This window comes from Dasypus novemcinctus, chromosome 17 (genome assembly GCF_030445035.2).
Source record: "Dasypus novemcinctus isolate mDasNov1 chromosome 17, mDasNov1.1.hap2, whole genome shotgun sequence".
Lineage (NCBI taxonomy): Eukaryota > Metazoa > Chordata > Mammalia > Cingulata > Dasypodidae > Dasypus > Dasypus novemcinctus.
In genome coordinates this window covers 3,531,220-3,553,028 of record NC_080689.1, presented here as the reverse complement: position 1 = coordinate 3,553,028, position 21,809 = coordinate 3,531,220, and the positions used below count along the sequence as shown (strand labels likewise).

General features: G+C 46.3%; 1 protein-coding gene across 1 annotated transcript in view; it reads right to left on the bottom strand.

Moving 5' to 3' along the window:
* The window catches only part of LOC131273902 (uncharacterized), an 82,054-nt gene extending 60,470 nt beyond the window's left edge, over nt 1-21,584 (bottom strand). Inside the window, exons 1-3 of the mRNA XM_071208973.1 lie at nt 21,481-21,584; nt 11,044-11,127; nt 3,570-3,671 (exon numbers count right to left, since the gene is read on the bottom strand). Coding sequence (XP_071065074.1) covers nt 3,570-3,671; nt 11,044-11,127; nt 21,481-21,565 — 271 coding nt within the window. The 5' untranslated portion in view covers nt 21,566-21,584. The remainder of the gene's footprint in view (nt 1-3,569; nt 3,672-11,043; nt 11,128-21,480) is intronic.
* Nucleotides 21,585-21,809: the final 225 nt, after the last annotated feature.

Genomic DNA, 21,809 nt, shown 5'->3' with positions numbered 1-21,809 from the left:
CACTTTAATTATATCATCCCCCTACTTTCTGGCCACCATGATTTCTAATGACAAATCGGATGTTAATTTTATTAGAGATCCTTGTATATGGCACATCACTTCTCTAGCTATAGTCAGTAATCTTAGTCCTTGGGTTTTGACAATTAAACTATAATATGCCTCAGTGTGGATCTCTTCCAGTTTATCCTGCTTATAATTTGATGAGCTTCTGGAATTTTAAGTTTGTATCTTTCATCAGATTTCAGGAGTTTGGGGTCATTATTTCTTCAACTTTTTTTTTTTTTTTTTTTTTTTGCCCCTTTCTCTTTCCTCCTCTTTCTGGGAAGCCTGTGATGTTTTGTATGGTTTTTTTCCTGCTTACTTTATGTTCCTCAGATGGAATAATTTGAATTATCTTATCTCCATGTTCACTGATCATTTCTTCTGCACTCTCCACTCTGCTGCTAAATGCCCTCCCTCTACTTGATGTTTTTATTTCAATTATGGTACTTAAAATTATTTTATTGTGGTTAACATATATACAAATTAACACTTCCCATTTTAGCCACTTTCAGGTATATAATTTAGTGTTTTTAATTACATTTACAATGTCATGCTACCATCACCACCATCTACTGCAAAACTTTTCCATCACTCCATTCATAAACTCTGTTTCCACTAAGCCTAGTTGATCATACTTTTCAACTCCATGATTTCTGTCTGATTTCTCTTTATAATTTCTATCTCATTATTCATTTCTCATTTTGGTAAACACTGTTTTCCTGATTTCCCTTGGGTCTTTGTCCATGGTTTCCTTTAGTCCACTGATGTTATTTAAGAGAGCTGATGTAAGATCTTTAATTAGTAAATCCCCTAAGTAGGCTTTTTCCAGGATAATGTTTGTCATTTCAGTTTTTTCCTATGTTTGGGCCATACTTATCTGTCTGTGTGTGTGCTGGTTTAGGTTTTTTGTGGACCCCAGCCTTTAAGACATAAAACAGAGCATGTGAGATTGGGGTAAAATATATTTCACAGGGAGAAGAGGGGGCAAAAAAGGAATTCCTGAGGCCATGAGCATAAGCCCAGGATAAACACATGCTTAGAAAAGGTGGGATCCTGCACCGTTGCCTCAGTCTAATATTATTAGGAGAGCAACAACCAACACAGCCAATCTGTAGACTGTGAAAAATGATTTTACCTTGGTTTATTTTTTGTTGTTGTTAGATCCTGGCATTCAAGGAAATCTCTGTCATATCATTAGCAGTTCTTAAAGATAACCCACTCCTATACATTTAAACCTACAGTAGATGGGACCTTTTGATTAGATTCAATTAAGGGACCTTCCTTTTGATTGGATCAGTTCAGTAGTGCATGACCCACGGTGGGTCTCAATCCTTTATAAACAAAAGAATAAAAAGCCACAGACACAGAAAAAAGCTGCAGAGACAGAGAGGAACCCAGAAGCTGAAAGAGAAGGCCCCAGGAACCAAAGAAGTCACTGCAGCCAGAGGCCAAAACCAATGAGGGGAGAGGGGACAGGGGACAGGGGACAGGGGAGAGGGGAACTAACGCTGTCAAGTGCCTGACTGCCCACAGCTGGAGCAGAGGGCAGAAACCAGGAGACGCTGCCATATGCCCAGCCACGTGCCTGGCCACCCACAGCCGCGGCTCTGTGGAAAAGCATCTCAGGTGATGCCTTGACTCGGACACTTTCACAGCCTCCTACCTGTAAACTTTTCACCTAACACCCCCATCATAAAAGCGAACTCATTTCTGGTATTATATATTGCTTCAGCTTGTAGCAAACTAAACACCTTGCATGCTTTGTAATTTTTTGTTGAGCACCAGACATTCTGAGTATTATATTATGGTCACTCTGGAAATCTATTTCTCCATCTCCTCAGTCTGTCAGAACAAGAAAAAGAGGGATAAAAGAAAAAAGAGAGAGAGCTGGAAAGTAATAAAATACTAACAAACAAAACACCCCCCACCACATAAATGTGCAATACCTCTCCAAGTTTCTCAGCAGGTGCCAGTGGAAAGCCAGATGCTGCTGCTCCCAAGAGGTCTGAAACCAAGGCTAGAGCCCACGCCCCTCCCTCAGGGATCCGCAGACCAAGAAACACACACACCAAGAAAAGAAAGCAAGCCAAGCAGGGAGAAAAAAAAAAGAAGTACACTGGCTATTCATGTCCTTGCAGACGGCGGTGGGAGAACAGCTGCTGCTGCTAAGAGGACCAAACCTGAGGCCAGCATTCAGGCTACGCCCTCAGGGAACCTCCGGACCAACTTTGACTTCTAACCCCATCTTCTGGAGGACAAGGTTTCTTCTGTCTGCCCTACCCCTGGCCAGCTCCTCCCAAGTAAGTACGGGCTGCATCTCTGCAACCACTGCCATTTCCACAATGGGGGACTGGGCACCAGCTAGCACTTCCCCGACAAACCCACCAGGTGGCGCTCCTGTGCCTGTTCTAAGTGAACATCCGCCTCCAGGTTTACCAGCTTATTTCCAATCTCATTTTCTAGGTCATTCACTTAGCTGGTGGAAGAAGCAAGCTGTAAACTTTCTACCCCACTATTGTGCCAGGTTAAAATAGTCTTCAAGTTTTATCCTTTTTTTAAAGATTTACTTTTTTTTTTAATCTCCCCTCCCCCAAATGGTTCTCTCGTCTGCTCATTGTTTGAGAACCAAATCGCAGACCTCCCACGTGGGAGGCGAGTACCCAATGACCTGAGCCACGTACGCTCCCCTCGGGCTGTGGCGTCTGCTGGCTTGTGGCATCTGCTCATCTTTAGGAGGCACCAGAACCCAAACCTGGGACCTCCCATATGGTAGGCAGGTGCCCAACAGGTTGAGCCACATCTGCTTTTCCAGGTTTTATCTTAATAGTGCAGTTTTTAAAAATGCATTCACAATGGTAGCGAGTAATAAAACTCATTCATTGATAGTCTTATCCTGATAACTAAGTTTTCCTTCTAATGCATATATTGTCCACCTGAAAGCTCGTTCCTGTCATTGACTGCATGTTGTAGCTCACTTGCAGATTTTGTGCATAGGTGGACTTCTGAGAGAGCTTCTTCCTCTCTGCTTTGGCCTTTGAGCAGCAGTGCAAAGGGAGAAGTCTACTCTGCTTACCCACACCGACATTTCACAGAGGCTGGTGCCCACGAGAGTGGGTGACGTGGGAAGGCTGGGGTATCCTGATCCCCGCCGGGACCAGGGCACACACGCACATTGAAGTGCCAAGTGCTGTCGGGTAGAAGTCATTATCCTAGCCAGAGCCTGAGTAACTAGAAATGGTTACCCCGCTGGCGAGGGTGGGTCTTGTCCTCGGAACAACGCCGAGAGTGTGAGAACCAGCTTGGCTCATGCACATCAGGCATCACGATGATGACAGGGAGGTTTACCCGTGAGCCACAGACGTTCATGGCTGGCGACAGGTAATACGGAGGGTTTTGGACATTTCATTCTTTTACATCTCAATTTGGTTCTACCCCAAAAGGTTAAAGAATGCTAAAAATGTACATTTAATACAATAAACAGGCCTTTAGAAATTTGTGCACTTAATGGTTTAAAATCATATACTTACTTGATTTCATGACGTTCCCTGAAGTTGGTTTGGCTGCTTTACTTATTTCATTAAATGTTGGGTTATACGGAGGTATAGAGGCCACTTGCTGTAAAATTTCATCTCAAATAAAGTAAACAAAAGCACGTTAATACCAGCAACGCAGGATTGATATATTTTGCACCTAGAGAAGTCTACAGTGAATGAATGACACAAACTCAAGGGATAGGTGACTTTTTGTCCTACAATACCTTGTCTCAGAAAGGGGACCTCCAACACCCTTTTGGGAAAAGTATGTTACATTAGATAACCTGGACAGTAAACATTGCCCACCAAAGATACATAGCTAAAAACTATGCCCCAAATCTCATGGGATTTAGGCACATATATTTCCTACCTGGTTTTTTTTTTTTAAGAATAAAGTCTTTTTTCTTTTAAGGTTTATCTTTTATTTATTTCTCTCTCCCCCCACCGCCCCCCACCCCACTCCCGCTGCACATTCTTCTGTGTCAGCTTGTATTATCAGGCAGCACTGGGAAGCTGCGTCTCTGTTACTGTGTCATCTTGCTGTGTCAGCTCTCCATGTGCGCAGCACCACTCCTGGGCAGGCTGCCCTTTCTTCGCACAGGGCGGCTTTCCTTGCAGGGCGCCCTCCTTGCGCATAGGGCTCTCCTCCTTGCACACAGCAGCACTGTGCATGGGCTAGCTCACCACATGGGCCCTAAGTTCGAACTCAGACCCTTCCATATGGTAGGCGGATGCTCTATCAGTTGAGCCGTGTCCGCTCCCTCCTACCTGTTGTTAAGTCATTCTGACCCCATCTCTGAGACTTTCCCCAAGCTGTACTATAAAGATAGTGTGAAGGCTTTTTTTTTTTTTAAGATTTATTTTATTTATTTATTTCTTCACACCCCTTCGTTGTTTGTGCTCGCTGTCTGCTCATTGTGTGCTCATCTTTTTAGGAGGTGCCGGGACCTCCCATGTGGGAAGGAGGCACCTAATCACTTGAGCCACCTCAGCTCCACATCTGCTACTTGTTGTGTCTCTCATTGTGTCTCCTTTTTGCATCATCTCGTTGTGTCATCTTGTTGCATCAGCTCACCACGCCAGCCTGTTGTATCAGCTTGCCGTCCTGCTCGTCTTCTTTAAGGAGGCACTGAGAACCAAATCCAGGACCGCCCATGTAGTAGGTGGGTGCCCAACAGCGTGAGCCACATCTGCTTCCCCCAGGAGGCTTTTTGGGGGTAGAAATGAAGCATGAGGGGTTATGTCATCAACACGGTGATGTAAGACATCCCCTGAGAAAACCTCCTAGAGATTCAGCGAATATAAGGACAAATTCCACTTGCTTAGAGCTCTGGAGGACAGTGGAGACTAGAGAAGGACTCCACAAATGCTGAGTCAAAGAAAGAGAAAAATACCAACAAGGAAACTTCCATCCCAGACCAGCCCATCCTCTTCCTCCTCACTTGGTCCCAAAGCTTGGGAATTCTCCAGAGGCAGCAGCTCTGGTCCCTCCCACTGGGATACAGACTTTAGAGTCCAGGCACAGGGACCAAAGACCACAGATGCCCAGGACAGAACACAAGCCACTGAGGAGTGCTGCATGCAAAAATGCCCCCGGGGTAGGGGGCAGAAAATCCATGGTAGAACCATACAGCCAACGGTGCACTCACTCAATCCATTTACCGATGGCGGGACCCCCTAAACACAGAACAGACTTTTGAGGGGTGATCCACCTTTCTGGGTTAACCCTACCTGGCTCCCTAGGACAGGATAACCTAACAGAGAAAAAAAGAGGCAGGAAATCTGAGAGAGGAAAAAAGATGGGGGGGGAGGGGCAGCTAAACTGAACTACTGTAAGACTGGAGGGTCTCAGAACTGAAATTATAAGGAAAATAGGGCACTGAGTGAGGGAGAGAATTAAACAAATTGGAGGAGCTGGAAAGAAATTTCTACACAAAAACATACAGAAGAGATCAAGATTCCCAGAGAAGGGACAGAGGAAAGGAAGCTTTCTCCCAGAGATGAAACAATTACATAAAAAGGGCATTCTTAAAACTGTACTGCATATCCAGGGCAAAAATCAGATGAAGAAGAACTGAGACAATCTGAACAGTTAAACATGGGCTATTCCAAAGGTCCAGAATAAGTTGGACTTAGCTTCCAAGAAGAAACGTGACACAAAGCCAATTAACAATAAAACCTTAGACAAGAGGGAGAAATTGACCTTCAGAGTTAACTCATCAAGATAACCAGATGCCTAGACATCCAGAAAAATTACAAACCATACTAACCAACAGGAAGATATGGATCAGTCAAGGGAACAGATTAAAGTTCAGAGGAGACAGAATTTGGAATAACTAATCAAAGGAGTTCAAACAAATCTCCTAAATCAATTCAGGGAGATGAAGGAAATATGCTAAAAGAGATAAAGGATATTAATAAAACACTGTGGGTGGCGGACTTAGCCCAGTGGTTAGGGCATCCGTCTACCACATGGGAGGTCCGCGGTTCAAACCCCAGGCCTCCTTGACCCATGTGCAGCTGGCCCATGCACAGTGCTAATGAGCGCAAGGAGTGCCACCCCACGCAGGGGTGTCCCCTGCATAGGGGAGCCCCACACGCAAGGGGTGCGCCCCGTAAGAAAAGCCACCCAGCGCTAAAGAAAGTGCAGCCTGCCCAGGAATGGTGCCGCACACACGGAGAGCTGACACAACAAGATGACGCAACAAAAAGAAACACAGATTCCCATGCCACTGACAACAACAGAAGCGGACAAAGAAGACGCAGCAAATAGACACAGAGAACAGACGACCAGAGGCGGGGGGGGGGGGGGGGGGGGGGAAGGGAAGAGAAATAAATAAATAAATCTTTGAAAAAAAGAACACTGTGTGAGCAAAAAAGAATTTGAAAGTATAAAAAGAAATGTAACAGATTATGGGGATGAAAAGCATAATAGTAGACATTAAAAATACACTAGAAGCATATAACAGCAGATTTGAAGAGACAGAAGAAAAAATCAGCAAACTAGAAGACAGGGTAATCAAAATCAGTCAGAAGAACAGATAGAGAAAAGACTAGAATTGGGCAAGGTCTCAGGGACTTGAGTGACGCATGAAGCACACAAACACGCATCATAGGTGTCCCAGAAAGAGAACAGAAGGGAAAAGGGACAGAAAGAATATGTGAGGAAATATGGCTAAAACTTTCCCAGCTCTTAGGAAAGACATAAATATACACGTTCAAGAAGTGCAATGTATGCCAAACAGAATAAATCCTAATAGACCTGAGACACGCACTAATCAGAACGTCAAATGCCAAAGATAGAAATTCTGAAAACAGCAAGAGAAAAGTCATACAAGGGATCTTCAATAAGACTAAGTGCCAATTTCTAATCAGAAACCAAACCATGGAGGTGAGAAGACAGTAGCATGATATATTTAAGGTACTGAAAGAGAAAAACTGCCAGTCAAAACTTTTTTATCGGGAAAACGGACTTTGGCCCAGTGGTTAGGGCGTCCGTCTACCATATAGGAGGTCCGCGGTTCAAACCCCGGGCCTCCTTGACCCGTGTGGAGCTGGCCATGCGCAGTGCTGATGCGCGCAAGGAGTGCTGTGCCACGCAAGGGTGTCCCCCGCGTGGGGGAGCCCCACGCACAAGGAGTGCGCCCATGAGGAAAGCCGCCCAGCGTGAAAAGAAAGAGCAGCCTGCCCAGGAATGGCGCCGCCCACACTTCCCGTGCCGCTGACGACAACAGAAGCGGACAAAGAAACAAGACGCAGCAAATAGACACCAAGAACAGACAACCAGGGGAGGCGGGGAAATTAAATAAATAAATAAATCTTTTTAAAAAAAAAAAAAAATTTTTTATCCAGGACAACTGTCCTTCAAAAATGAGGGAAAGTTTAAAATATTCAGAGATGAGCAGAAACTGTGAGCACTGCAAGACTCACTAAACTTACCCTACAACAGGGAGTTATGCAGTTGAAAGAAAAAGGAGAAAGTAACTTGGAGTAGAATGAAGAAATGAAGATACAGAGCATAGATATACTATTGAAGCTAAATTGGTATTTTTTCATATTAGTAGGTTATAGATGTAGGTTGTACAATATAAACTCCAGGGTAACCACAAGGAAAGTAGTTAAAAAATATACAGAAACAGAAATGAGAAAGGGATCAGTCTGATACATCAGAAAAGATTATACAGAAAAGGAGGTCACCATAAAGGAAAAGAGACACACACAAAAAAAGATCACATATAAAAACCAGGAAAGCGGACTTGGCCCAGTGGTTAGGGCATCTGCCTACTACATGGGAGGTCCGTGGTTCAAACCTCGGGCCTCCTTGACCCGTGTGGAGCTGGCCCACACACAGTGCTAATGAGCGCAAGGAGTGCCCCGCCATGCAGGGGTGTCCCCATGTAGGGGAGCCCGACGTGCAAGGAATGCGCCCCGTAAGGAGAGCCGCCCAGCGCGAAAGAAAGTGCAGCCTGCCCAGGAATGGTGCCACACAACAAGATGACGCAATAAAAAGAAACACAGATTCCTGTGCCTCTGACAACAACAGAAGCAGACAAAGAAGAATATGCAACAAATAGAGAACAGACAACTGCGGGGGCGGGGGCAGAGGCAGGGGCAGAGGGAAAGAAATAAAAATAAATAAGTCTTTAAAAAATAAAAACCAAAGGTCAAAATGGCCGAAGTAAGTACTGCCTTTATAGTAATAACACTGAATGTTAATGGATTAAATGACCCAATCAAAAGACACAGACTGGCAGAATGGATTAAAAAAGCATGATCCAACTATATCTTATTTGCAAGAGACTCACCTTAGACACAAAGACACAACGAGGTGGAAAGTAAAAGGGTGGAAAAAGATATCCCATGCAAATAGTAATCAAAAAAGAGCTGGGGTTGCTATACTAATATCAGACAAATTAGACTTTAACTCAAAAGCTGTTATAAGAGACAAAGGACATTATCAATTAATAAAAAGGACAGTCTATAAAAGAAATAATCATAAATAAGTATGCACTTAACCACAGTGCCCCAAAAAACATGAGGAACACACTGGCAAAACTGAAGGGAGAAAGAAACACCTCTAAAATAATAGTTGGGGACTTCAGTACACCACTCTCATCAACAGAACACCTAGATGGAAGATTCATAAGGAAAACAGAGAACCTGGGTTTTTGGTAAATGAACTAGATCTAACAGACATACACAGAACACTGCACCCCAAAAGAGAAGGCTACGCATTCTTCTCCAGTACACATGGGTCATTCTCCAGGACACTCCCCACGTTGGGTCAAGTCTCATCAGTTATAACAAATGTTCCACACCAAGGCAAGGAGGTGGTGGCGGGGTATTGCATGGGAATCATGCACTGAGCATGATTTTTCTGTAAATCCCTAACATCTCTAACTAAAAAAAAAAAAAAGGAACGAAACATATTAGTCAGCCAAAGGCATGCTGATGCTAAATACCAGAAATTGGTTTTTATAAAGGGTGTTTATTTGGGGTAAAAGCTTACAGTTCCCAGGCCATAAAGTGTTAAGTTACTTCCTCACCAAAGTCTGTTCCCACGTGTTGGAGCAAGGTGGCTGCCGGCGTCTGCGCGGGTTCAGGCTACCCGGGTTCCTCTGGGCTCAGCTCCTGTTTCCTCCACAAGGTCAGCTGTAGACTATGAGGCTCCCTAGGCTTTGCCTCTCTCCACAAGACCAGCTGTGGACTACCAGGCAACTGGCTCTGTCTCTTTCTCTGCGGCTCCAGCTTTAAGACTTCAGCATCAAACTCCAACATTAAGAACCCCCACTGTGTCCTTGCCATGCCTTTTATCTGTGAGTCCCCACCCATGCCCTAACGATGTGGCCCAATCAAAGCCCTAATCATAATCTAATTACACCCAGGTACAGAACAGATTACAAACATAATCCAATATCTATTTTTGGAATTCATAACCATGTCAAACTGCTATACAAAACATAACAGAATTTACAAATCCAGTAAACTCTTTATTTATAAAACCACTGCTAATTTCTCATGTTTACATTATTTAAAATATATTAATTTCTCATTCCCTGTTAAACCTTTCAGGTTTCTACCTCTCCCTCAGTGAGAGCAGGTTATAATTCCCCCTCTAGGTTAACTTTACTAAGACACAGAAATCATCACAAATTCCAATGACTTTATATTTCTTCTGAGAATTTTTTCCAAAAACTGTTGTATATTAATGGATGGCATATTCAATTGATGGAATAGTTGCTGAGATTAGAAGCGTATTACTTTCTTTAATTTAACCATCACATTCACTAGAAAAATAATTAGTTCCATCACCAGCCCCTTCCTTGGTGAATGTGTTGACCTATAAGTCCTGAAAATGCTGCTCACACGGAGGCCCGCTCTGAGCTGCTGACCCGCAGCGCCGAGGCCGGCTCAGGGGACCTGTGCAGGTTAGCGGGTCCTCGGGAGACGGGAGCCTCTCAAACCTGAACCAGACACACATCTTGAGATGCACACACTCCCTTCTACACGTGGGGAGCTGGCTTCAGAGACGGGGGTCGCCTGGAGAGAAAAGAAAAAGCCTCCTGGCTTAGACAGCCATCCCTGAAGGGCTGGGCGTGGGGCTGCAGGAGCTTCGGGTTCTCTGAGGTCTCCTTTACAGCACGCGTGGAGGGGGGGCGAACCCAGAAGTCCTGAGAGGAGCCGCTGCTGGAAAAGGGGTCATATCCCATGGAGAGAGGTGACCCCTTTCCAAGCAGGAATCGTCAGACCTGGCTCTGGGATCCCCACCTCTCCCACCAACAGCTCCTGACCCAGAGCCAAGCATCGGCGCTCACCCTTTCCCAGGCCAAAGGCCTCCACCCCGGCCCGCGTCACGGGCACCAGACAGGAGAGAGCTCGTGGAATCTGGACCCTTCCTGTGGGCTGGGCCTTTCCTCGCAGGTCAGCTCTGCTGAGGAGGACGTCCCCAGGCCTCAGATCCTCTCAGATGTGACATGAGGGACCTGGCCACCCTGGCATCACCGGGAGGACTTACACCCACGCAAAGGCCTCGCCACAGGCCACGGAATGCAATCACTAGGGCAGGGCCAGGGGCGTCTCCTGCTCCTTTAGGGCTGAGACCCTCGGAGAAGGTGGGCGCGAGCCTCGCCGTCTCTGACGTGCCCAGTAACCTCCTGGCACCTTGGTGAGGCAGACACAGCTCAGCGTGGGGGCCTGACACCGTGACGGGGCTCAGCTGGGGGCACAAGTGGTGCTCGCACTGCTGGGCCTGGGCCACTGTCCAAGGGGCAAGATCCTTCCCAACTGTTAACACTGTGGTTTTGTTTATTTCTTGGGAGTTGGACCCTTAGAGGAACTGCTTCTAATCTCAAGGCAAAGCCCTTCCCTTCCCCTCACGGCAGCAGGAACTGGTTATCTGGGGGACAGCCTTGGACAAACACGCGCTCTACTCAAATACACAAATGTGTTGCTCGAGGAGCCTCCTTACCAAATATTTTCCCCAGCTTTTCCTCTTGCTTATTTGAACTTGATGCAAATTCGGTCCTTCTGAAGGTCTTTTCTTGTGGAGAACCTAGAGGAAAACAAACCGTAGCTGCGATTAAGCCTTTCATTGGAGCTGCATGTATTTCTTTACAAATCCTTTCTTCTGCTATGGAGCAGCATCACTCAATGGGTCTGTGCTGCCGGGAAGGCGCGGGACATGGCATTCAACTCGAGAGCCCCATCCTCTTGGGCGGAAAGTTCTAGGGACTTGGTTTTCTCACCTGGGGACAGCTGGAAAAGTGTCAACCTACGAGATGGTATATAAGGATGAGGGGAGAAATTTTTCCGACGATAAATGTAAACGGAAAAGCGTCCCACTGTTTTCCTCACTTGCTGTTGTTCTCTCTTATCTACTACACGAGGCCACGTGCTCACTGGGCCATTTGGAAGGGAGCTCGGGAAGGGGGCGCCCAGTTCAGTTTTGTTTCCAAGCACAACTATCCCTTCCTTAAGAAATGTCAACAAAATATAACTTTCTTGGGGATATGTTGTTTTTTGCTTGGCAGAAGGAAAAACGCTACCGCCCACTCCGCACGCCTCCACGCTGGGGTCTCTGAGAGGCTCGGGGAGCCCGTGTCTGGCCCTAAGTACCTGCTTGTTAAGCAGAAGCAATTTCTGATTTTGTCATCTAATGGCAAAAAGTGAAAGTGCAAAGGGGAGTGGACGAGGTCAACAAGCTTCCACAGGACCGGGGACCGAGTTGACAGCTTGCGCTGACACACGTGCCTACCTCACGGCTAGGAATTAATTAAGCTAATGAGCAGAGCATCCTGAGGAGGTTGAGCTGTGCTGTCAGGCTCCTCTTGAAGGCTGTGATGTCCCAGTGTCCTGGTCCTTTATCTTGATGCAAGGTCAAGGCCAGGCCTTTCTAGCACCCAGGGGAGGGGGCAACCCAACAGGGAGGAGGAACGTGCCCCTACCGAGCAGGCTGGCAGGCCACAGCAGCCCCGAGTGTCCCACGGCATTCGGGAGGTGTCTGCAAGTGCGTGAGGTTCCAGCCCACGAGCTGGCTTTCACCTGGCCACTACCAGACGACCCGCGGACACCGAGGGACCTGTGCTCTGGCTGCCACACCATCGGGGAAACTGGTCGTCAGGTCTTAGCGGGGCACAAACATTGCTTCCAAGTGGCATGACTTTGTGGTAAATGAAACAAAAAGTTGTCTTTTGACGAGATACCAGTGAATCGTTCATTGATACAACAGAAGTGTCACGAGCACTGCACGTGTAGTGACTTGCTCCACAGTAACCCTTTGCTTCCCTGGGGCCCCCTGCGGTGCGCTCACTTGCGGTTCCGCCATCTGGAAGTGGCGCGGGCCCTGGGCTAGCGGGGCGGTGCCGCCTTCTGCTGGTCCTGGCGTCGTTGACAGTCGTTGCTGTCTGGTTGTGAGGGCGACCTAGTTTGGGGGGACAGTAGCGGGGCCTCCTCCCTCACGAGCTTTGCTTTCCTCCACAGAACCCGGTATCTCCACATCGAGACACCCTCACAGAACGCGGTCAGCGCCTTAGTTTGGCAAACAGCAACATGGCAGTAAGATCCTAAAAACACAGTGAGGAAATCTCATGTTCACTTGGGGAAAACTGTTTAAAATTTGTCCTTTTATTTTGCTATGTCCTAGGTCTTTCAAGTTGGAGAAAACCCTAAGTATCATCTAATTTTTTTTAAATTTCCATAAGAGAAAGCAGATCCTGACAGGAAGTGACTGAATGAACATTCCACGACGAGGGACAAAGTGAACATGCATTTACTGAGAATTTCCAAAGTTCAAAGCATTAGGCAGTTACTGGGATAGTCACAAAGCGACGAGGGAACAAGCTGCTGTAAGGGCCACTCAGGACCAGAGCACAAGTCCTGTGTTGTTACAGCGCCCGCGGCACCTCGAAAGCACTCTCCTTTTCAAACTTCTCCAAACTCCGTTTCTCTGTGAAAAGAAAGTCCTGGTTTTAGCCTCCAGCCAGCAGGGTTAGACCTGGTGCTGGCTGCGTCCCCAAGACGAGGCAGGCGGGCCTGCCCTCCCCAGCAACCCCTGCGGCAGCAGGAGCGTCTGTACATGATGTCCACGGAGACGGGAAGGTCTCCACATGACGTCCACGGAGACAGGGGGTTCTGCGTGTGTCCACAGAGACGCAGGGCGGCGGGGAGGGGAGGGGGGGCTGCGTGTGAGAAGGAAAGGGGAGCGGGTCAGGACACCCCCCTGTCCTTCCTACAGCCACCATCTCGCTGCTCCGCAGCCACCTGGCCAGTCTCCCTGTGGGTGGACTTCACCCTCCAGGAGCTGGTGACATCCTTACTAAGCTACAAGAGGCACCTTCAACAAATAAATGGCACTGATAGGGAATAGATGTGAGTTAAAACCAAGACACAATCAAAGATTCCTGCTCTCGCTTCTATCCAGCGTCGTACTGGAGATTCTAGCAGCGTAGTTAGGTAGGAAGGTGAAATGACCGGCATCCAGATGGGACAGTGTTCCAGTTCCCTGGGCTGCCCCAGCAGGACCATGCAATGGTTCAGCTTAAACAACCGGGATTTATTTGCTTACAGTTTCGAAGCTAAAAGAAAGTCCAAAGCAAGGGAAAGGGTTAAGTTTAGTTTTCACCAAGGGGCTGCCGGAGCCAGCTCTGCCATTCCAGGAGGGAGGGAAAGGGGTTCTAGCGGCTGTGGTGCATTAGGAATTTGAAAAGTGGCGCCAAAACAAGGGGGAGCCAATGGTGCGAAGTGAGGGCGGGGCCAAGGTAAGAAGGGCCAATGGTGAGAAGTGAGGGCGGGGCCAAGGTGAGAAGGGCCAATGGTGAGGAGTGAGGGCGGGGTCAAAGTGAGAAGGGCCAATGGTGAGAAGTGAGGGCGGGGTCAAAGTGAGAAGAGCCAATGGTGACATGTGAGGGCGGGGCCAATAGTGAAAGCAGCGCCAAATTTCAAAAGCGGCCCAGAGGGGCAGCGGTGCCCAGCAGCCCAGCCTGCAGGAGTGTAGGGAATGTGTGAGCAGCCCCTGAGAGCGGGAACCCCAGAACTTAGACGATTCGGATAGGCTGTAACCCCTAAAGTACCCAATCAATGGGAACAGGGGAGGGACATGCGCGTTAGGTTTAGGATATAAATGTCACTGTTTCTTGCTGTTCGGTGCACCTGCCATTTTATCCAGGTCATGCACCTGTTCTTGCAAGATCGTTAATAAAGTTCTTTTCTCCTCCACAATCAGGTGAGCTTTTGTTCTCTTACAGGTGCAGCTTTCTTTCTAACATCACCAATGAGATGCTTTCTCCCCAGAGACTGCAGCGGTCCAGGGCTGGATGCTGGCGGCACTTGGCCCTTAGTTTATCACATGGCAGGCACATGCCAGCATCTCCTGGTCTCGACCTTCTCTTCCAGGTGCCACTGATTTTCTGCTCCTTGTTTCCATGGCTTTCTCTCACTCGGAGCTTCATCCTGCTTATAAAGGACTCAGGTAATAGGATCAAGTCCCACGCTGAGTGAGGCGGCCACACCTTAGCTGAAGCAGCCTCATCAAAAGGCCCTACTTACAATGGGGTCACACCCACAGGCATGGACTAGGTTTAAGAATTTCTTTTTCTGGGGGTACATACAGCTTCAAACCACCACAGAAAGGAAGAAGAGAAATTACATTTATTTGCAGGTGACATGATCTTGTATATAGAAAGTCTTAGAGAATCAACTAAAAACTACTAGAACTAATAAATGAGTTCAGTAAAGTTACAAGATACAAGGTCAGTATGCAAAAATCAACGGTCTTTCCATATATTTACAACTAACAATGGAAAAAGGAAATTAAGAAAACTCCATTTACAATAGTATCAAAAAAAGAAAAAAAATACTTAGGGACAAATTTAACAAAGTTTAATCTCTGACAACTATAAAACATTGTTAAAAGAGGCAAAAGGCATAAATAAACGGAAAGACATCCATATCCATGAATCAAACACTTAGTATTGTTAAGATGGGAATACTCCCCAAATTGACTACAGATTCAATACAATCCTCATCAAAATTCCATCTGTCATCCTTACTGAAAGTGACAAGCTAATCCTAAAATCCACATGGAAACTTGAGGGACCCAAAACAATTTTGAAAAAGAACTAAGTTGGGCAGCAGACTTAGCCCAGTGGTTAGGGCGTCCGTCTACCACATGGGAGGTCTGCGGTTCAAACCTCGGGCCTCCTTGACCCGTGTGGAGCAGGCCAATGCACAGTGCTGATGTGCGCAAGGAGTGCCGTGCCACACAGGGGTGTCCTCGCTTAGGGGAGCCCCACGCGCAAGGAGTGTGCCTCGTAAAGACAGCCGCCCAGCGCGAAAGAAAGCAGCCCCCAGAAGGTGCCAGAGCACACGACAGACGCAACAAAAAGAAACAAAAAGAAAAAGGCAGCCTGCCCAGGAATGGTGCCACACACATGGAGAGCTGACACAACAAGATAACGCAACAAAAAGAAACACAGACTCCCGTGCCGCTGACAACAACAGAAGTGGACGTAGAAGATGCACCAAATAGATAGAGAACAGACAACTGGAGGGGGGAGGGGAGAGAAATAATAATAAAATAAATCTTTTTTAAAAAAAAGAACAAAGTTGGATAAAACAGATTTCCTAATTACAAAACTTGCTACAAAACTAATCAATGCAGAGTGGTAATAATATAAAGATGCATATATAAATCAAGGGAACAGAATTGAGAGTCCAGATATAAACACTCTATTTACAGTTAATTCATTCTCGACAGAAGTGCCAAGACCATTCAACGGGGAAAGTATAGTATTTCTAACAAATGGCATTGGACAACTGGATGGCCACAGCAAAACAATGATTTGAACCCTTACCAACAATTTACAAAAACTAACTCAAAATGAATCAAACACTCAGAAAACTAGAATAGAAAGAAACTGCAACATGATAAAGGGAAATTATGGGGGGGGACCACAGCTAACAGTATATCAGTGGCTAAATACTAAAGCTTTTCCCTTAGCATCAGGAATAAGACAAGAATGTCTGCTTCCACCACTGCTACTCAACACTGTACTGTGAGTTATACCCAAAATAATTAGGCAAGAAAAGGAAATAAAAAGATCCAAATTGGAAAGGAAGAAGTAAAATTATCTCTTTGCAGATGACATGATCCTATATAGAGAAGATATTTTTTTTTTAATCTACAAGAAAGGGAATGGATGTGGCTCACGCAGTTGAGCGCCCGCCTCCCACAGGGGAGGTCCTGGGATTGGTACCCAATGCCTCCTGAAAAAAACAAAAAAAAAAAAAATCAACTAGCGAAACAAATGATAAAACCAACTCAGGGAAGCCGATATGGCTCAGTGATTTAGTGCCAGTTTCCCACATATGAGGTCCTGGGTTCAATTCCCAGTACCTCAAAAAAAAACAAACTCTACAAGAAAGCTACCAGAGCTAATATTGCAGGGTTCAAGAATAACACACAAAAATTAGTTGTTTCTATACACCAGCAATGAACAATCTAAAAGGAAATAAAACAATTCCATTTACAATAGCATCTAAAAGAATAAAACAGGAATTAATTTAACCAAGGAGATACAAGACTTATACCCTGAAAACTACAAAACATTGCCAAAAGAAAGTAAAGAAGACCTAAACAAATGGAAAGACATTCTGTGTTCATAGACTGATAGACTTATTATTAGTAAGATGCCGATACTACACAAAGCACTCTACAAATCCAACTCAACCCCTATCAAAATTCCGGAAACATTTTTTTTTTTTTTTTTTTACACAAGTGGAAAAGCAATCTTAAATTCATATGGAATTGAAGGAAGCTCAAAATAGACAAAAAAAATCTTGAAAAAGAACTAAGTTTGATGACTGGCACTTCCCAATTCCAAAGTTACAACCACCAGGACAGTGTGATACTAGTATGAGGACAGACATAGAAACCAATGGAATAGAATTGAGAGTCCATAAATAAACTCACAAAATGATTTGTGCGGTCAAATGATTTTGACAAGAGTGACAAGCCAAGTCCACTTATCAGAGAATAACAGTCTCTTCAACAAATGGTGCTGGCAAAACTGGATTTCCACATGCAAAAGAATGAAATTACATGAAATACAAAAATTAATAATTCAAAATGGATTCAGAAGAGGATTTGGGTCAACTGAGAGTGTCCACCTACCACATGGAGGTTCAGGGTTCAAACCCAAGGCCTCCTGACCTGTGGTGAGCTGGCCCATGCACAGTGCTGATGCGCTCAAGGACTGCTGTGCCACACAGGAGTGTCCCCTGTGTAGGGGAGCCCCATGCGCAAGGAGTGCGCCCTGTAAGGAGAGCCGCCCTGTGAGAAAAAAGTGCAGCCTGCCCAGGATTGGCGCCGCACACACTGAGAGCTGACACAGCAAGATGACACAATAAAAAGAGCCACAGGTTTCTGGTGCCACTGACAAGAATGCAAGCAGACACAGAAGAACACACAGCAAATGGACACAGAGAGCAGACAACTGGGGGTGGGGGGGGAAGGGGAGAGAAATAAATAAATATATAAATAAATAAATCTTTTTAAAAAAAAGGATCAATGACCTAAATACAAGAAGTAAAACCATAGGGAAAGGGACTTGGCCCAGTGGTTAGGGTGTCCACCTACCACATGGGAGGTCCACGGTACAAACCCCGGGCTTCCTTGACCCATGTGGAGCTGGCCCATGTGCAATGCTGATGCACGCAAGGAGTCCCGTGCCACGCAGGGGTGTCCCCACATAGGGGAGCCCCACGCACAAGGAGTGTGCCCCGTAAGGAGAGCCGCCCAGTGCCAAAGAAAGTGCAGCCTGCCTAAGAATGGCGCCGCCCATACGGAGAAATGACACAAGATGACGCAACAAAAAGAAACACAGATTCCCGTGCTGCTGACAACAACAGAATCAGACAAAGACGATGCAGCAAATAGACACAGAGAACAGACAACCGGGGTGGGGAGGAAGGGGAGAGAAATAAATAAATCTTTAAAATAAATAAATAAATTGAACTTTAACATAATTAAAAATTTTGTACATCATAGGATGTTATTAAATAAAATAGAAAGGCAACCTACAGAATGGAAGAAAATAGCTGCAAATCATATATATGATAAGAATTTAATATCCAGAATATATAAAGAACTCTTACAGCTCAACAGCAAAAAGACAACTCAAAAAATGAGCAAAGGTGGGAAGCGGACTTGGCGCAACGGATAGGGCGTCTGTCTACCACATGGGAGGTCCGTGGTTCAAACCCCGGGCCTTCTTGACCCATGTGGAGCTGGCCCACGCGCAGTGCTGATGTGCGCAAGGAGTGCTGTGCCATGCAGGGGTGTCCCCCGCATAGGGGAGCCCCACGCACAAGGAGTGCGCCCCATAAGGAGAGTCACCCAGCACAAAAGAAAGTACAGCCTGCCCAAGAGTGGCGCCGCACACACAGAGAGCTGACACAAGATGATGCAATAAAAAACCTGGTGCCGCTGATAAGGATAGATGCGGTCACAGAAGAACACACAGCGAATGGCCACAGAGAGCAGACAACTGTGGGGGGGGAGGGGAGAGAAATAAGTGAAAAATAAATAAACCTTAAAAAAAAAATGAGCAAAGGACTTGAATAGACATTTCTCCACAGAAGATATGCACATAACTAATAATCACATGAAAAGATGCTCCCCATTAACCATTAGGGAAATACAAACCAAAACTACAATGGGATACCACTTCCCACCCACTAGAGTTTCTATTATGAAAAAATGGAAAAATGTGTTGGCAAGGATGTTGAGAAACTGGAATCCTCACACATTGCTGGTGGCAATGTATGAGGATACAGCTGCTACGGAAAACAGTTTGGTGTTTCCTCAAAAGTTAAACATAGAATTAGGTTATGATCTGGCAATTCCACTCCTAGGTAAATACCCAAAAGAATCAAAAGTGGGGACTCAAACAGATACTTGTATACCAATATTCAAAGCAGCATAATTCACACCAGCTGAAAGGTGGAAAGGTGCAATGGGGAGTTAACGGGTACAGAGTTTATGTTTTGGATAATAAAAAAAGTTTTGATAATGGATGGTGGTGATGATAGCAAACCATTATAAATGTTATTAATGCCACTGAATTATACTCTTTTTTTTTTAAAGATTTATTTATTTAATTCCCCCCCCCCTCCCCCAGTTGTCTGTTCTCTGTGTCTGTTTGCTGTGTCTTGCTTCTTTGTCCGCTTCTGTTGTCCTCAGCGGCACGGGAAGTGTGGGCGGCGCCATTCCTGGGCAGGCTGCTCTTTCTTTCCCGCTGGGCGGCTCTCCTTACGGGGTGCACTCCTTGCGCGTGGGGCTCCCCTATACGGGGGACACCCCTGTGTGGCAGGGCACTCCTTGCGCGCATCAGCACTGCGCATGGGCCAGCTCCACACGGGTCAAGGAGGCCCGGGGTTTGAACCGCGGACCTCCCATGTGGTAGACGGACGCCCTAACCACTGGGCCAAGTCCGTTTCCCTGAATTATACTCTTAAAAAATAATTATACATATATACGTTATCACAATTAAAAAAATGTGAAAAAATAGACAAAGGACTTGAATAGGAACTTCTCCAAAGAAGCCATACAAATGGCCAATAAACCCTGAAAATGTACTCAACATTATTATCCATTAAGGAAACACAAATCAAAATCACAAGGAGATACTACTTCAGACCCACTGTGGCAGATTGAGATTTTATGAATCCCAAAAAGAGAAAGATTGTGTTTGTGAACTAATCTATTCTTCTGGGTGTGGTACCCTTTGATTGCATTAAATTCAGCTGAGGGGTCTTTGATTAGGTTACCTAGTTAGATTAGGGCTTTTGATTTGACTACATCAGTGAGCATGACTCAGGTTGAGTCCTGCCCCCTTGCTGAGTCTGATACAAGAAGACACTCACAAAGACACACAGGAAGAGAGAGCGCTGTCATTTTTTATCTTGCCATGTGTCAGGAAGGAGAAGGTTCAAACAGCTGAGGCCCCAGGGAGAGATGAGCTATTTGCCTGATAGTTGACAGCTGATCTTGGGAAGAGAGCAGAACGGCCAAGAATGATATAGAAGGCCCAGAAAGAAACCAGCCCTAAGCCAGGGGAGGGAGGACAACAGGGACACTTAAGCACGAAGCCTCAAGAGGCTGGGCCCAAGGAGAGGAAGAGGAAGGTAAGGCCCACAGGGGAAGGAGAGGCCAGGCAGAGATCTCCCGCCGTCTTGCTTCAACACATGGCAGCTGACCTTGGTGAGAAAGCACCTTTTACCATATGCCTTGAGTTGGACTCTCCACAGCCTTGGGACTGTAAGGTTCTATCCCCAAATAAATACCTTTTATAAAAGCCAAGTGATTTCTGGTACTTTGCATCAGCATCCCTCTGGCAGACTAATACACCTGCTATGGTGGCTATTATAAAAAACAACAACTGTAGAACAGCAAGTGCCGATGAAGATGTGGAGAAATAGGAAACATGCAGCAGTGCTGGTGGAAATGCAAACTGGTACAGCTGCTATGGGACACAGCTTGGAGGGTCCTCAGTGAGTTAAACACAGATTGACCATGACCTGGCAATTCCGCTCTTAGGTATATACCCAAAAGAATGAAAAACAGGGACCCAGACAGTTGCACACATATGTTCATGGCAGCATTATTCACAATAGTGGAAAGGTGGAAACAACCAAAATGCCCACCAACTGATAAATGGATTTTAATGGAATATTACATAGCAATAAAAATGAATGAAATGTTGAGGCATACCACAAAGTGGATGAACCTTGAAGACGTACATGCTAAGTGAAAGAAGCCAGTCACAAAAGATGACATATAGTACATTTCCATTTATACAAAATGCCCAGAATAGGCAAATCTCTAGAGACAGGCAGTAGATTAATGGTTGCCAAGGGCCCAGGTGAGGGGGAAAAGGGGATATGAGGTTGCTTTTGGGGTGATGAAAATGTTCCCCAATGAGATAGTGATGTTCCACAACTCTGAATATACTAAAAACCACTGAATTGTACAGTTTAAAAGGGTGACTTGTGTGGTAGCTGAGCTACATCTCAATAAAGCTGTTCCTTTTTTTGAAAAATGTGAGGATGAGCATGGCTGGTACACGGAGGCTCACTCTCCAACTTTCCACTTTTGCACCTTGGAAAGCTTACATAAAGAAAAGGTAAAATGTACCTGTACTCTCTCCCCTATGGCCTTCTGGAACTGTGGAATGTTGAGGAAAACATTTACCTTCCTACCTTCTCCCAAGCAATAACTCCCTAAGCGAGCCAAAGCCTCAGGAAGGCAGGGGTGGGAGAAGCCTGCAGCAGGAGCTCCGTCCCCTGCGGGCCCCGGCGCAGGGTGAGGCGGGGGCCTCCAGGCGCCGCCGGCCCCCGCGGGACGCACCTTTGGTCACGTGGAGCGAATGCAGCTCAGCGCTGCGCCTGCAGGTCAGGAAGACCAGAAAGAAGAGTGCGGCGGCGCCACTCATCTCGGCCGGTCTCTGTCCACCATCCGGAGGAAGGGATCAATCTCCCCGCGTTCCTGGCGGAACCCCGGGGTCTGTGAGGTCACACCAGGAAGTGAGATGGGGGCTCGCCTCCGAGGCAAGGGGGAAAGGCCCCGGGGTCTGGGGAGAGGGGAGGGGGCAGGGCGCTGGTGGGCGTGGGCGATGGGACCCTCTGGCTCCCCTGCCCGGCTGACCAGGGTCTTGTCGCCGTGTCCGTCTGCCCCAA